Source organism: Balaenoptera ricei, chromosome 1 (assembly GCF_028023285.1).
Source record: "Balaenoptera ricei isolate mBalRic1 chromosome 1, mBalRic1.hap2, whole genome shotgun sequence".
In the NCBI taxonomy this organism is placed as follows: Eukaryota; Metazoa; Chordata; class Mammalia; order Artiodactyla; family Balaenopteridae; genus Balaenoptera; species Balaenoptera ricei.
In genome coordinates this window covers 60,700,830-60,717,894 of record NC_082639.1, presented here as the reverse complement: position 1 = coordinate 60,717,894, position 17,065 = coordinate 60,700,830, and the positions used below count along the sequence as shown (strand labels likewise).

The following is a 17,065-nucleotide window of genomic DNA, read 5'->3' as shown; positions in this document are numbered from 1 at the left end:
TAGCAGAGTAGATAGTTTTATCCCCGTTACAGATAAGAAACTAAGACTTGTAAAAAAAAAAAAAAAAAGTAACTCATCCAAAGTCATATAACTAATATGTAAGGAATTTAGGAATTTAACATGAAATAATCTGACTTCAAAGTGTATCTTTTTTTTGTTCCCCCACTTTACCACAGAAGAAGTAAGACTCTCCTGTAAGGTATCCTATCTGAAAGACTTCAGCTATATTAGATCAGATGTTCTAATATAAATCTCTACTCCACATAGTTATTTCATGTTACATTCTTGTTGTAGTCACAATTACATGTTTTGAAAACCTCATTAGTCATTTTAGCCTTGAAGTTTATTTTTTATTCAAGGAAAAATTGCTTCTTTTACTTATTTTTTTCTTGATATTTCACCCATCTGCTCTAGTGTTTGAAATCAAAATACATACTCTCTTCAACCATTTCTTTAGTAGCTCTTTGTTTTTCAATCTGATCAGATTGGAAATAAGGTTTGGAAAGTAAAAGGCATAGGTAGGTGAAATGAATGGTAAAGGAAGGAGCCATCAGATTTCCTTATAAAATTTACTGGTAAAAGATAGCAATTGATTTAAAAAAAAAAAAAACAAAAAGAGCCTGGTAGAAAGCTTAAAGGAAACCTAATAAACTTTCCTTATGGGTTCCCATATAGTCATTGCATAATGAAAGGATATTTCAGCTGAGAACTGTGTTCTTACGGACTCATTATCAAATAAATCATAAATGTGAGCAGCAATATATTAAAACATTAAAAGTATAAGATCTATAATAATTTAAGCTAGTAATATTTCTTAAAGTTATATAAAAACTGCCTAACACAATGGTACTAAATAAATATTGAAGAAATGACTTAGCATAAATAATGATTAATTTATATGCACTGTACTTATTTTGTATCTAATTTAGTCATTAACTGCAGTAATTATTTATTAGCAATTCTGTTGTTTTGGGTTCTTTAAAATTTCTTAAGAATTTGTGAATCTTTTCTTTATCAGAAACTTTTTTTATTTTTAGCTTTTGATATTGGAATAATTTTAGATTTACAGAAAAGTTGTAAAGATAGTACAGAAAGTTCCCATATACCCTTCACCCACCTTAATGGGCGAACATTTTACATAACTATGGGATATTTGTAAAAACTAAGACATTAACGTTGGTTCAATATTACTAACTAAACTACAGGTTTTATAATATTTTCCCAGTTTTTCCACTAATATCCTTTTTTTTGCTCCAGGATCCAATCCAGAATACTACATTGCTTTTAGTGTCAGTAACTTTTGATATTACAAAATATTTATTTATTAGTAGTCTGTTGATTCTTAGACCTTAGAGTATTTGAGTTGTACATTATTATATTGATGTTGTAGATTATGATAATATGTTATTTTATGTTATTATAATAACAGTGTGTTTTAAAAAATACACTGATCTAGCATTTTTCCTTTTTCTATCTTCTTAATTTATTTGGAGTTACAGTTGTTTAATGTTAGACTAAATCATGGTCTTCAGAGAACAGTTCCTTTAAGTCATTTTTTTCTTATTCATTGTTGCCACTTGCCTTACCTAACAGTTTGATGATAGCTGGTGTAGTACTTATATCTGATTTGAATGTCGTAAGAAGAATACCTACCTGATTCATAACATTGTCTTTTAAAGGGAGTTTCAAAAAAATATTCTGTCATAAAAGACAAAACAGAAACAAAGACTTAAAGCAACATCAAGGTATAGAGATTAATTAGGCAAGCTTGAATGAGTGAAAACTAGAGAGTAGAGTAGACTTCTTTACTTAGTTAAAGCAGACTTGCTGAGGTCAGCAGAACGAAGAGGGAATATTTTTTTCCTCTCAAATTAAAATGGCCATTTTTTTTCAGCTTACTTTTTTTCTTCCAAGAATTTTTTTTTCTGCAAAGATGTTTTTCATTTCATATTACAGTTTAACTATACAGTTTGCCTTATTTATCATAGGTACTCAACAAATAATGGATGAACAAATAGATTTTTTTTTGAAAACATGATAACATGGTACAGCATGACTTAATATTAACAGAAACCTTTGTGTAAAATATTTTTGAAGTCAGAATTCATTTTAATTCCTCTCTGCTACATTATTAGGCACATAGTAGGCCCACAGAGTATATTGAGGTAATGAATGATGATCTGTGAAATTGTCAGTGAATGAGAGTTACAAAACATATCATCTGTAAATAGTTTTTTTAATGTTGCAATGCCCTCAAAATTCTGAAATTCCCCTTAGAGATCCTTTCTTTTTTTATTTACTTGTTCATTCATTCATTTTGTCTTTCTCTTTTTAAAGGATCTTTCAAACAATCGTCTTACAACTGTTCCTGCTAGTTTTGCTTCTCTATCCAGGCTGCTGCAACTCAATCTTTCCAGTAATCAACTGAAGAGTTTGCCTGCAGAAATAAGTGGAATGAAAAGTAAATCTTCTGTATTTTAAAAAATAAAAAAATTTGAAATTGGTGCAGCTTACATTTAAAAAAATGAATTTTTATATAGTTAGTTACAGAGAAGTAAAATAATAGATTTTGTGGTGGTAAATGCAAACAATAACAACTAGTCAGATTTTCTCCAGGCCATTGTAGTCTAGCAACTTTGTAAAGAATTACCACCAGGGGACTTCCCTGGTGGTCCAGTGGGTAAGACTTCATGCTCCCAATGCAGGGGGCCCGGGTTCAATCCCTGGTCAGGGACCTAGATCCCGCATGCATGCTGCAACTAAGAGTCCACATGCCGCAACTAAGATCCTGTGTGCCACAACTAAGACTCGGCGCAGCCTAAATAAATAAATAAATAATAAAACAAAACAATAAAAAAAAAAGAATTACCGCCAAAACAATACTTTGGCATATCAAAAAGAGAAAAAGAAAATAAGATTATAAATTGTGGTAATATTGTATACCTGAGAAATTGATTAAGGTTTTGAGCTATTCTCTCTCTTCATTCATTTATTCAACATTTACTAAGAGGTCATTACCCTTTCCTAGGTGATGCCACCTTTGATACGTGGTTATGTTATAGCTGTATCCTCCTTGAGGTCCATAAGTAATAATGTCAAGAGATAGCCTAGTTTTGCCCAAATTGTCAATTCTTTTTTAAAAAAAAGTTAAAATTTAGTGGTTCCATTACAGTTTACCATTGAACCATTATATTTGGTGTATTGTAGAACTAATATTAAGGGATAAAAAAAACTGAAGGTACATTTCAGTACCTTTTAAGTAAGTATACTTAATCATGTTAGAATTCTTGATTTAGAGTCCAAAATCTTTATAGTGATTTTTTTTTTTTTGTCTAAAGGCAAACTATTATTATTTCTTAGTTGATGACCACACTGTGTCAGCTATAGACCTTACTACTCCTTTTTGCTAATTATATATGAGCCTTTTCATTTTTTTAAACCTCCCTTTTGTGGAGGAAGTCATAGATGTGATTTCGTACAGTTGATTACAGATTATTTTGCAGTGAATTTGTACAATTGTGCTGTTTGACTTTTTTAAAAATTAATATATAATTGACTAACAATATTATATTATTTCAGGTGTATAAGATAGTGATATTTTTATACATTACAAAATGATCACTGCTGTTTTACTTTAGATTAATGGTTATTTGTAATTTATAACAGGAATGCATAAATTAAATCTGCCATAAATTGAATTGACATTTCAGGGGAGCCTTTAGTTGTGATACCAGTAGTTGACTCTGCTTGCCTTTGCCATTTTCAATAAAGGTATCAGAAAGTAGAGCTAAACATAAAATATATCTGGAGTGCATATGTAAACATTTTTTTTTTCACAAATTGAGTAGAAATATTGAGAGAGAGGAGCAAATATTGAAGTCAATAGAAAAATACTTTGAACTTACAGCAGTTTTTCTAATATACTATATAATTATGCTCAGATGCTTTCTGTTCTTTAGCCATGACAATGAAACTTTTAAGCTATCACCAGTAGGACATTTAGTTATTATTTCACTGTTCATGATGAGATTCCAAGAACAGTATCTAACATTTGTATGGTTCTTTGTAACTCAGAATACTTTTAAATATATTATTTTGCTGCCACAATAGTTCTACAAGTTAGTAAGGATGCATATTATTTACATTTTAAAGATTCAGAAACCTAGGCTTAGAAATTATGTAGTAAATTGTAGAGCCAGCGTTTGCATCTTCTTACTCCATCCCCATTGCTCTTTTTTTTACTTTTACTATTTATATTTTTTAATTTATTTTTTTATTGAAGTATCATTGATTTACGTTGTGTTAATTTCTGCTGTACAGCAAAGTGATTCAGTTATACATATATAAACATTCTTTTTTTTAAAAAATCTTTACTGGAGTATAATTGCTTCACAATACTGTGTTAGTTTCTGTTGTACACCAAAGTGAATCAGCCGTATGCATACATATGTCCCCATATCCCCTCCCTCTTGAGCCTCCCTCCCATCCTCCCTATTCCACCCCTCTAGGTCATCGCAAAGCACCAAGCTGATCTCCCTGTGCCATGCTACTGCTTCCCACCAGCTAACTATTTTACATTCAGTAGTGTATATAAGTCGATGCTACTCTCACTTCGCCCCAGCTTCCCTCTCCCACCCCGTGTCCTCAAGTCCATTTTCTATGTCTACATCTTTATTCCTGCCCTGCAGCTAGGTTCATCAGTACCAATTTTTTTTTTTTTTTAGATTCCATATATATGCATTAGCATACGGTATTTGTTTGTTTGTTTTAAATTAATTAATTAATTTTTGGCTGTGTTGGGTCTTGGTTTCTGTGCAAGGGCTTTCTCTAGTTGCGGCGAGCGGGGGCCACTCTTCATCGCGGTGCGCAGGCCTCTCACTGTCGCGGCCTCTCTTGTTGCGGAGCACAGGCTCCAGACGCGCAGGCTCAGTAGTTGTGGTTCACGGGCCTAGTTGCTCCGCGGCATGTGGGATCTTCCCAGACCAGGGCTCGAACCCGTGTCCCCTGCATTGGCAGGCAGATTCTCAACCACTGCACCACCAGGGAAGCCCCAGTAGTTGTTTTGATCTTTCTGACTTACTTCACTCTGTAGGACAGACTCTAGGTCCCACCTCACTTTCTTCTATGTACTGCTTCTATTCTCAATCAGTGTTCTTAGATGCAAGCACTTGTGAAAACTAGTTTCTAAATTTAAAACAAACTTGCTTTATAGAATTTATTGGATCTAGGGTAGATCAGATTGTGACATTTTTCTCAGTGATCTAGCCAAATAATACATAAATTATCATATTATAAGTTGAAAGTAGTACTGTTAAATTTGTTTTGGAAAGCAGTTAACTTTAAACAATGAAAGAAGTAGTCTAAGGCAGTACATCAATTCAGTGTTGAATTATGTTAAAATTGACAGGCTCAAAGTACAGGAAAAAAAGTTGTAAAATGCATATTGCCTATTCAAACTATAGGGTTGAGAATATATAGTGGAAAATATATGGTGGCCATTGTAAGTGGAAGAATCTGTAATATGGATTAGGGAGAAAACTGCTTATTAAAGTCTTAAGAGAAAGAAGACCTTTACTTTTTTTCCCTTTTTGTTTTCTGTTCTGCCTTTTAAGAAAGATCCAGGAGGTGAGAGAGATGCTGCAAGTGAGAACATTCTTCTTGAGCTATCTTATACCTTCTTACCAAGAGTGTTAGCTAAGGTGTTAGAGAAAGAATGTAACTTAAAAAAAATTAGAAGAACAAAGGAAGGAAAGAAGACAGGGAGAGAGGCATTATGTGTAGATGAAAGAATAAGGGAATACATAGAAATCCAAGGGTTTTTGACAGAACATCAATTGCCTGTTTTAAATACAGATGTGTCTAAGCTACTACTGGCCAGAGTTACTTGACATTCTTTCATACGAGTAGTATGCATGTATGTTTACGTTAAGCTTTTTCTTTTTAAAGATGTATAATTACTGAGGGAAATAATCTCATAGTATATAGTTTATATATTTTAGAGTACTTTAAAGGAGTACTAGAGTACTTTGTTTTTTAAATCTTTACAAAGATGACCTGAACTATTATTAAACATTGATTTTAATATCATTGTTTCTCTTTAATTATAACTAAAAGTAAAACATTTTTAGTTTACATTTATGTAATTCAGTGGTATTCTAGGATTCTTGATTATTATAGCAGTATAGAACATCACAGGTTTGTAAGTCCTCATGATTACGTACACATTCTTTGAATGTATATACAGTTATAAACCAATATTTTTTCTCTATTAAAATATCTTTGTGTTTCACTAAATATATATTACAGGATTAAAGCATTTGGATTGTAATTCAAATCTCTTGGAAACTATACCTTCTGAATTGGCTAGCATGGAATCACTAGAATTGCTTTATTTACGGAGGAATAAATTACGTTTTCTACCGGAATTTCCTTCGTGTAAATTATTAAAGGTACTATTTAGTTGATTATTAAATAACTATACATTTTCTGAAAGTTAATCATGAAAATGAAATTTTAAACGTATTTTACATTGAGAATATGTATTAGTTATGTGTTATTTTTTCCTATATTCCTATTTTTCAGAATTTTAAAGACTAAATATATTAATGGTATTGTTAATAATAGATTTTTTTTAAAAAAAGCAGTAATCAATTTTAAAAATAAGAATTTGTCCATTTCATCTGGAGAGTAGTTTATAACTGGAGAAGTAGTAGATGATGAGACTAACAAAGTAAATTGGGACCATAGTGCAGGAAACCTGGAATACCAGGAATGAATACGTATCTAATTCTATAAGTTGCCAATTCATGTTTACCTCATCATAAAGTCTGTTTAAAATTAATTACTTTTTTTGGTATTAAGTGTATAACATTAACATTGTATTTAAATTTGCTATGCTTCGCTTTTCTGTATGTATACTTTCATACATTAGTGTTGTTTGTTTTGTTTTGTTTTTTGTTTGTTTTTCTGAGTATAGTTGCTTTACAATGTTGTGTTCGTTTCTGCTGTACAGCGAAGTGAGTCAGCTATATGTATACATATATCTGCTCCCTCTTGGACCTCTCTTCCAACCCCCCACCCCCACCCCATCACACCCATCTAAGTCATCACAGAGCACCAAGCTGAGCTCCCTGTGCTATACAGCAGGTTCCCACTAGCTATCAGTTTTACACATGGTACTGTGTATATGTCAATACTAATCTCCCAATTTGTGTCCCCATCCCCCTCTCTCCACACGTCCATTTTCTATGTCTGCGTCTCTATTCCTGCCCTGCAAATAGGTTCATCTCTACCATTTTTCTATATTCCACACATATGCATTAATATACGATACTTGTTTTTTTCTTCTTGACTTACTTCACTCTGTATGACAGACTCTAGGTCCATCAACATCTCTACAAATGACCCAATTTCATTCCTTTTTATGGCTGAGTAATATTCCATTGTATATATGTACCACATCTTCTTTATCCATTCATCTGTTGATGGACATTTAGGTTGCTTCCATGTCCTGGCTGTTGTAAATAGTGCTGCAATGAATATTGGGGTACATGTGTCTTTTTGAATTATGGTTTTCTCAGGGTATATGCCCAGTAGTGGGATTGCTGGGTCATATAGTAGTTCAATTTTTAGTTTTTTAAGGAACCTCCATACTGTTCTCCATAGTGGCTGTATCAATTTACATTCCCACCAACAGTGCAAGAGGGTTCCCTTTTCACCACACCCTCTCCAGCATTTATTGTTTGTAGATTTTTTTTGATGATGGCCATTCTGAGCCGCGTGAGATGATACCTCATTGTAGTTTTGATTTGCATTTCTCTAATAATTAGTGATGTTGAGCATCTTTTCATGTGCCTCTTGGCCATCTATCTGTATGTCTTCTTTGGAGAAACGTCTATTTAGGTCTTCCGCCCATTTTTTGATTGAGTTGTTTGTTTTTTTAATATTGAGCTGCATGAGCTGTTTGTATATTTTGGAGATTAATCCTTTGTCAGTTGCTTTGTTTGCAAATATTTTCTCCCATTATGAGGGTTGTCTTTTCGTCTTATTTATGGTTTCCTTTGCTGTGCAAGAGCTTTTAAGTTTAACATCATACACAAAAATAAACTCAAAATGAATTAAAGACCTAAACATAAGACTGAGCACTGTAAAACTCTTGGAGGAAAAAATAGGCAAAACACTCTTTGACATAATTCACAGCAAGATCTTTTTTGACCCACCCCCTAGAGTAATGAAAATAAAAACAAAAATAAACATATGGGACCTAATTAAACTTAAAAGCTTTTGCACAGCAAAGGAAACCGTAAACAAGAGTTTCTTTTAAACAGAATGGTGACAATGATATAAGTAACTGAAAAAGTTATCATTTAATAAGATTAATTATCTATCTGATAATCTTAGATTCTGCTAGTGAGAAATCAGTATATATAATAACCACTAATAAAAATGTTGAGTAACAAACATTTATTATAATATAAATAACTTTTTAAACTTGTACTGATTTGTTTTAAAACTTTAATTTTTTATCAGTATAGTTCTTGGATTCATGTTTTTATTAATTCTATAAATGTAACTACTAAATCATTTCTCTGCTTTGGTTTTATAAACTTTGAACTTTCTTCCAGACTAAACCTTTAATTAATTTTTAAATTACTAGGAAATTCTTGAAAATTTTCCTTTTTGTCATTTTTCTTTAACTGTAAGATCGCTTAAATATAATTAAAAATTTAAGCATCTTAGTAATTAGAAAATTTTCCATGTGTTTTTCAATGATTTGAAATCAAGATTTCAATTTTATTTTCATTATCTAGTATAAAGTTGAATACAGAAATACACATGATTGATCTTTGCTTTTGTAGGAATTACATGTAGGTGAAAACCAGATTGAAATGTTGGGGGCAGAACACCTTAAGCATCTGAATTCTATCCTTGTGCTAGACCTGCGAGATAACAAGTTAAAATCTGTTCCAGATGAAATTACACTGCTGAAATCTTTGGAAAGGCTTGATCTAAGCAACAATGATATTAGTAGGTAAGTTTAAAGATGGAATGAATAAGAAATCATGTCTGTATTTGGTTGTAATTCATAAGTTATAAAAGCATGTAGAGATCTCTTTTGTAAATCGAATTCAATAAATGTTTATTGAGTAGGTATCATGTGTAGACCTACAAAGATTTTGTTCTTGGCAGCAAGCTTAATATGCTAATGGAATCAGTTACTCCAGCCTACTAGGACACAAACTCTACGAATAACTCCTAGATCAATGCCTGGGTACGTAGAAGCTGCCTGATAAATATTTGTTGAATTTGTTAAATGATGTAAAGCCATGGGAGAGATACGAAATACTTTGGGAGTTTAAAGGAGATACAGGAATCACAATTTATTGAGAAGGATCAGGGCAGACTTTGTGGAAGAAGTAAAATTTTTAGATGATATTATAGAACTGGGACCAGGGTGAAGCAAGTTAATTGCCTAGAGCACAAAATTTAAATGTACTCACAGGGTCATGCCTCATTATAGTCCTACCATGTGATCTTTGAAGGATGACCGCTATTTTCAAGTGCATGTGTAAGGTGGTCAGAATGACTCATTTGGCAGGAGGAAACTGCACAAACAAAGCTCTGAAAGTTTAGAAAATAAATTGTAGGTATATAGAGAGAGAACTGCAAGGAATCAAGTTGAGATGGTAGGGTGCATGAAAGGAGATTATGAGAATTTAGGTCTTGAAAGATAAGTTGAGGCCATGTGAAAGAGGTCCTTAAAATGCCTGTGAAGAGCCAGTTTTCATTAATTAAGAGGTGGGGAGATTAAGAACAAAACCAACTTGATTGTAATCTCATTAAAAAATAAATTGGTGATAGTGGGTCAGATACTTTGGATAGGAGTGGTTTTGTAGACGGGAATTCTAAAAAATTCTATTAATCTAATAATGATCACTAAGGAGCACTTGTTATATCCAATTTACTGAGTTGACAGCTTTGTAGATATTTCTCTTATGTAATAAGGACCTAAACTGTAGTGACAATGGGAATGGAAAGAAGAGGAAAGATGTGAAAGGTGTGATGAGTTAGAATAAGTAGTATTTAGCAATTGATTGTGTTGGAGCTGCAGAGGAAGAGGGTAGTGAGCAAAGAATCATAAGGAGTTATAAAACCATAATATTTAGAGATGGAATTATTTTACAGATACATTAAAAAAAAGACTCAGACTCACCTAGGATTGTATGCCAGTTAGGCGTCTGAAGTTTTATGTTTGGATGTCAGAAACATGGTTTGCTCTTCACAGAAGGAGAAAGGTTAAGCAAGGTAGACTTTCTTCTATGTGTATATTTCAATAACTATTTTTAAAACTCAAAATTGTTTTCACAATGTACATATGGCATATGGTACATCTTTTTATTTTATTTTATTTTATTTATTGTTTCTGGCTGCATTGGGTCTTCGTTTCTGCGTGCGGGCTTTTCTCTAGTTGCGGTGAGTGGGGGCTACCCTTTGTTGCAGTGCGCGGGCTTCTCATTGCGGTGGTGTGTCTTGTTGTGGAGCACGGGCTCTAGGCGTGCGGGCTTCAATAATTGTGGCTCGCAAGTTCTAGAGTGCAGGCTCAGTAGTTGTGGCGCGTGGGCTTAGTTGCTTCATGGCATGTGGGATCTTCCTGGACCAGGGCTTGAACCCATGTCCCCTGCGTTGGCAGACGGATTCTTAACCACTGCGCCAGCAGGGAAGCCCCATATGGTACATCTTGACCATAGATTTGAATGCTTGGACAGTGACCATTCTTTCCACTCACTTCTATTTATGACAGAATTAATAAGTGACCTGGATATTCCTAAAAGTACTTATAACTAATGAATGAAATAATCGCTTGCCTCATAAATATTGACATATACATTTTTCCCCATAACAGTCTTATTTTGGCTACTACGTGAAAGCAGCAGAAAGCAAAGATTTAAAACAAAAACGATGACAAATAATATTAAATAAATAAAGTAATGGGTACAAATATTTCTGATATATATGTTTCTCTTTCTCCAGAGCTCTGGATATAAACTATGTATATATCACAGGGCCTAGAACATAATGAAACTAATAAGTATTTTCCTTCCTTTCATCTGATCTCATACTTCCTAGATATTAGACCATTCTATACATTTTGTACCCCTCCAGAATCTCCTCTAACTAAAATATTGATTCCTTGCAATGCTACCAGAGTAATTTTTATAAAGTACAGATTATCAGGTTGTTCTTCTACTAAAAAACTTTGATGATTCTCCTTTCATATAGCACTGTTTCCCAAATATGGCGATGTATCAGAACCACATGAGAAGCTTTAAGAAAAAATGCAGATACTGAGGCAACAATGAATCAGAATCTTTAACAATGGAACCTTAGAATTGTTTTGGGTTTTGTTTTAAAAAATTTCTAGGAGATTTTGATGCGTCTGGTTTTCCATCCAGCAGTTGGGAATCACTGTCTTGCAAGATAACGTCCAGAATTTTTAGTGACAGTCAAGTACATCTCACAGTCAGACTTCATTCATTCTCTCTTTGTCATCTTTCACTCCCACAGGTATCCTACTCTGACAACACTGAACTGTAAATGCACTGACTTTTTCTTCATTTTCTTTACCTTAGAATGCCCTTTTCCTGCCTGACTGCCTGATGGAATTCCATTCTTTTTAAGCCCAAATCCAGGCTTTGCTACTCCCTTGTCCCTCTACTCCCCTTGCTAATTTCTACTTCTGTACTCTCAGAGCAACTTTACTTGTTTAGCACTTGTCTTATTACATATATATATAAAATATATTCATTTGTTGATGTATAATCTACATACAATAAAATCTACCAATTAAAATATACAATTTGATGATATTTGACACATGTATGTAATTGTATAACCACTGTTACAGTCATGAAGAACATTTCTGTTTCCCTAAATTCTCCTCCTACCGTTTGCCGTCAATCCCCTTTTCATATCCCCAACCCCTAGCAACCAGTGATGTGCTCTGTCACTGTAGTTTTGCCTTTTTAAAAATATCATATAAATGAAATCACAGCATATAGTTTTTGTGTCTGTCTTTTTTCTTGTAGTGTAAAGCTTTTGTGATTCATTCATGTGATTTTGTGTATCAATAGTTTATTCATTTTTATTGCTGAGTGTTATTTCATTATACAGATATACCACAATTTATTCATCTCTTCACTAGTTAGTTGATGGATGTTTGGATTACTTTCAATTTTCTGACTATTGTGAATATTCATGTAAGTCTTTGGTTGGACATTATTTTCATTTTTCCTGGGTAAATATGTAGGAGTGGGATTGCTTAGTTGTATGGTGAGTGTATGTTTAACTTTAAATAACTCCACTTTCCAGAGTGGCTGTGCTATTTTATATGCTCACCAGCAACATAAGATAATTCCTATATTTTGGTTAGCCATACATGTGTCCTTTTCCTTTGTTCAACTAAAAACTTTTTAAGGGAAAGTTCTTGATATCCCTACACCAATGCCTAGTATATTATAGATGCTTAATAGATTTTGAGATTTAATATTTATGTGTATAAACTGGTTATCTTTTTGTGTACCAAAGATAAAAATTACTTTCCTAACTAAATGAAAATATGAATTATGCAGTTGAAAATTATTCTTTCTCATTTTTTTTCAATTAGGAAATATTTTATTTGCTTACATTTACTTTTTAGCACTGGATACAATTTAGCAAATGTTTTATAGCTCACATTCTTTTTTTAGTAATCACAATATGATAGTATCGAAACAAATCTCTCTTTTTTTTTTTAAACATGTTTGGCATCTATTTTGAGAGGAAATATTTTAGGCCTAAATTACTTGGGCTTTCTTTGACACTATTTTATGGTGTATAGTTTGTCATATGTTAGTTTTATAATCTACTACTTGGTTGAATTATACTTACCCTTAATGTCTTCCTTGAAATCAATTTAATCTTTTGTAGTCTGCCCTGTTCATTGGGAGAACTTCATTTGAAATTCCTCGCACTAGGAGGAAATCCTTTGAGAACGATTCGAAGAGAAATTATAAATGTAAGCATATTTAGAATTCAGTGCTGGTTTTTAAATTTGATATTGAAACATACACGTTGACCTATAAAACTGCAATGTATGTCTTGGTGAATATGTCTTTCTCCCCACATTTTCAGAAAGGAACCCAAGAAGTCTTAAAATATCTACGAAGCAAGATTAAAGGTACTTTTCTATTTTCTCCCATATTTTGAAGGATAACATGAAAAGTGGTAAAGAGTTAATAGTATATAAATTTACATGTATTTTTGGTATAAATATTTAGAGAAAATGGTCCCTGGCAGGTGTGGCTCTAATTCTGAATCCATTAGGCCATAAATATGCTGAAATTATTTAAAAAATCATTAAATTCGCAATAATACTGTTCTATCCTTAATCTCTTTGAGTTGTGTTATACTGTACCAATTAGAAAATATAAAAAATATAAAAAAGATTCTGTAAGCACCTAATGCTTTACCTTTGAAAAAAGAGCAAAACTTGACTATTATGCATTCATAGTTTTGGTAAGTTCTGACAAAAATAAAGACAAAACATATTTTTTAGGATATGCTAATTTAGCATAAACATGCACCAAAAGAAAAATTACCATAAATTTAATTTTTAATGTTTCACTAAAATTGTGATTTATTCCAGTTTTTATTTCATGTATGTTACTGTAGCACACACTACATGTAGAACATTAAGAAAAAATTTTTTTGTGCCAGTGTAATGCTGCATAACAAACCATTCCAAAACTTAGTGGCTAAATACAGTAGCTGTTAATTTAGCTCACAACTCTTGGTTATGCACAGCCTAGTCTAGCACCATATTGTCAGTCAGTAGATGTTAAATAAATAAGATAATTGTATACTTAAGTAATTTATATTTTCCACTTTGCCCTTCAAATAAATTGACATAATTTTCTAAGACTCTCATTTTCTGCCAATCAGAGAGTGCTCTTTTTTCTCCAGATATACTTTCTCCTCAAGAAAGATTGATTATTCTGATATAAATCAGTTAGAAGTCATGTCAGAACAATCAAAAAAATTTTAAAGCCTTTTTTTTAGACTAGTTTAAGGTTTACAACAAAATTGAGAGGAAGGTACAGAGATTTCCCATATGTCCTCTACCTGCACACATATACCCTCCCCCAATATCAGCAACACTCACCAGAATAGTACATTTTTTACAAAGGATGAACCTACATTGGCACATCATAATCACCCCAAGTGCATAGTTACCTTAGGGTTCACTGTTGGTGTTGTACATTCTATGGGTTTGGACAAATGTATAATGCCATATATTCATCATTGTAATATACAAAGTATTTTCACTGCTGTAAAAATCCTCTGTGATCTGCCTATTCATCCTCCCTCCCTCCCACAATCCCTGCCATCCCTGGCAACCACTGATCTTTTTCTTGTCTCTGTATTTATGTCTTTTCCAGAATGTCAAATAATTGGAAGCATACAGTCTGTAACCTTTTCAGATTGGCTTCTTTCACTTAGTAATATGCATTTAAGCTTCCCTCATGTCTTTTTAAGGCTTGATAGCTTATTTCCTTTTAGCACTGAATGATATTTCACTGTCTGTATGTACCACAGTTTATCTACTCACCCACCTACTGCAAGACGTCACGGTTGCTTCGAAGTTTTGACAGTTATGAATAAAGCTGCTAATTTTTGCATATGGATGTCCCATTGTTTCAGCATCATTGTGAAAAAGACTGTCTTTGCCTTTGTATATTCCATTGTATTACCTTTGCTCCTTTGTCAAAGATCAGCTGACTACATTTATGGGGGTCTCTTTATGGATTCTCTATTCTGTTCATTGATCTCTTTGTTCTTTTGCCGTATCACACTGTCTTAATTACTGTCTTTAAGTTGGATAGCATCAGTCTTCCAATATTGTTCTTTTCTTTCAATATTATGTTGCCTGTTCTGACTCTTTTGCCTCTCCATATAAACCTTAGAATCAATTTGTTGATACTGACAAAATAACTTGCTGGGATTTTGATTGGAATTACATTGAATATATAGATCAAATAGGGAAGAACTGACATCTTGACAGTATTGGATCTTTCCATCCATGAATATGGGATATCTCTCCATTTATTTAGATCTTCTTTGATTTCATTCATCAAAGTTTTATAGTTTTCCTCATATAGTTCTTATTCACATTTATTAGATTTATACCTGAGTATTTCAGTTTTGGATGCTAATGTAAATGGTACTGTGTTTTTAATTTCAAACTCCACTTGTTCATTGTTGATATAGAGGAAAACAATTTACTTTTATATATTAACCTTATATCCTGCAGCCTTACTATAGTATAATCACTTATTAGTTCCAGGAGGTTATTTTTGGATTTTCTAACAAGATGATTGTGCCGTCTGTGAACAAAGACAGTTTTATGTCCTCCTTCCCAATCTGTGTACCTTTTATCTCTTTTCTTGTCTTATTGCATTAGCAAGAACTTCCTCCAGTGCAGTGCTGAAGAGGAGTGAGTGGAGAGAGGGAACATCCTTGCCTTGTACCTGATCTTAGGGGGAAAGCTTCAAGTTTCTCAACATTAATTATGACAGCTGTAGGGCTGTTATGGTCTTTATTAAGTTAAGAAAGTTCTCTTTTTTCTGTTTTACTGAGTTTTTATCATGAATGCCTGTTGGATTTTATCAAACACTTTTTATACATCTACTGATATAACCATGTAATTTTTCTTTTTTAGCCTGTTGATACGAAGGATTACATTAGTTGATTTTTGAATGCTGAACTAGCCTTGCATGCCTGGGTTAAATCCCAGTTGGTTATGGTGTATAATTCTTTTTCTACTTTTTTAGATTTGATTTGCAAGTATTTTGTTGAGGATTTTTACATGTATGTTCATGAGAGATTTTGCTTTCTAGTTTTATTTTCTTGCAATTTCTTTGTCTGGTTTTGGTATTAGGGTAGTACTGGCCTCATGGAATGAGTTAGGAAGTATTCCCTCTGCTTCTTTCCTTGGAAAAAGATTGTAGAGTATTGGTATAATTTCTTCCTTAAATGTTTGGTAGAATTCACCAGTCATAGTGTCTGGGCCTGGTGCTTTCTGTTTTGGAAGGTTATTAATTATTGATTCGATTTCTTTAATAGATAATAGGCCTATTCAGGTTGTCTGGTTTTTCTTGTGTGAGTTTTGGAAGATTGTGTATTTCTAGGAATTCATCCATTTCATCTAGGTTATCAAAATTGTGGACATAGAATTGTTCTTAGTATTCTTTCATTATCCTTTTTGTGTGCATGGAACCTGCAGTGATGTCTTCTCTTTCATTTCTGATATTAGTCATTTGTGTCCTCTCTCCTTTTTTCTTAGTTAGCCTGGCATAGATAGGCATACTACTTTTATTGATCTTTTCAAATAACTAGCTTTTGGTCTTATTGATTTTTCTCTATTGATCTCCTGTTTTCAATTTCATCAATTTCTACTCTAATTCTTCTTATTTCTTTTCTTCTTAATTTGGGTTTAATTTTCTCTTCTTTTTCTAATTTCTTAAGGTAGAAACTTAGATTGGCGATTTTAGATCTTTCTTTTTTTCTGGTATATGCATTGAGTGCTGTGAGTTTCCCTCTAAACACAGCTTTCACTGCATACAACAGATTTTAATAAGTTGTGTTTTTATTTTTATGTAGTTAAAAATATTGTAGAATTTCTCTTTAGATTTCTTTTTTGAGCTATATGTTATTTAGAAATGTGTTGTTTAATAATCACATATTTTGAGAATTTCCAGTTATCTTTCTGTTATTGATTTCTAGTTTAATTTCATTGTCCTCTGAGAGTAGACATTGTATGATTTCTGTACTTTAAAAAGGTATGTTTTATGGCATTATAGGGTACAAGGTCGATTAAATATATTAGGATATATACTAAGCTGTTGTATTGTACATGACTTCTTCTCATATGCCATTGGTCAGAACTTATATTGCGGCCACTCATGTAAGGGGAGCTGGGAAATACAACTTTTTTTTTTTTTTAAATAAGAAGCAGCTTTATTGTCAT

General features: G+C 32.7%; 1 protein-coding gene across 2 annotated transcripts in view; it reads left to right on the top strand.

The window, feature by feature from the left end:
* LRRC40 (leucine rich repeat containing 40) overlaps nt 1-17,065 on the top strand; it is a 51,569-nt gene that overhangs the window by 17,571 nt on the left and 16,933 nt on the right. For both annotated transcript variants that reach the window (XM_059924350.1, XM_059924353.1), the window contains 5 exons: nt 2,338-2,461; nt 6,307-6,449; nt 8,859-9,031; nt 12,967-13,054; nt 13,171-13,216. In XM_059924350.1, coding sequence (XP_059780333.1) covers nt 2,338-2,461; nt 6,307-6,449; nt 8,859-9,031; nt 12,967-13,054; nt 13,171-13,216 — 574 coding nt within the window. The remainder of the gene's footprint in view (nt 1-2,337; nt 2,462-6,306; nt 6,450-8,858; nt 9,032-12,966; nt 13,055-13,170; nt 13,217-17,065) is intronic.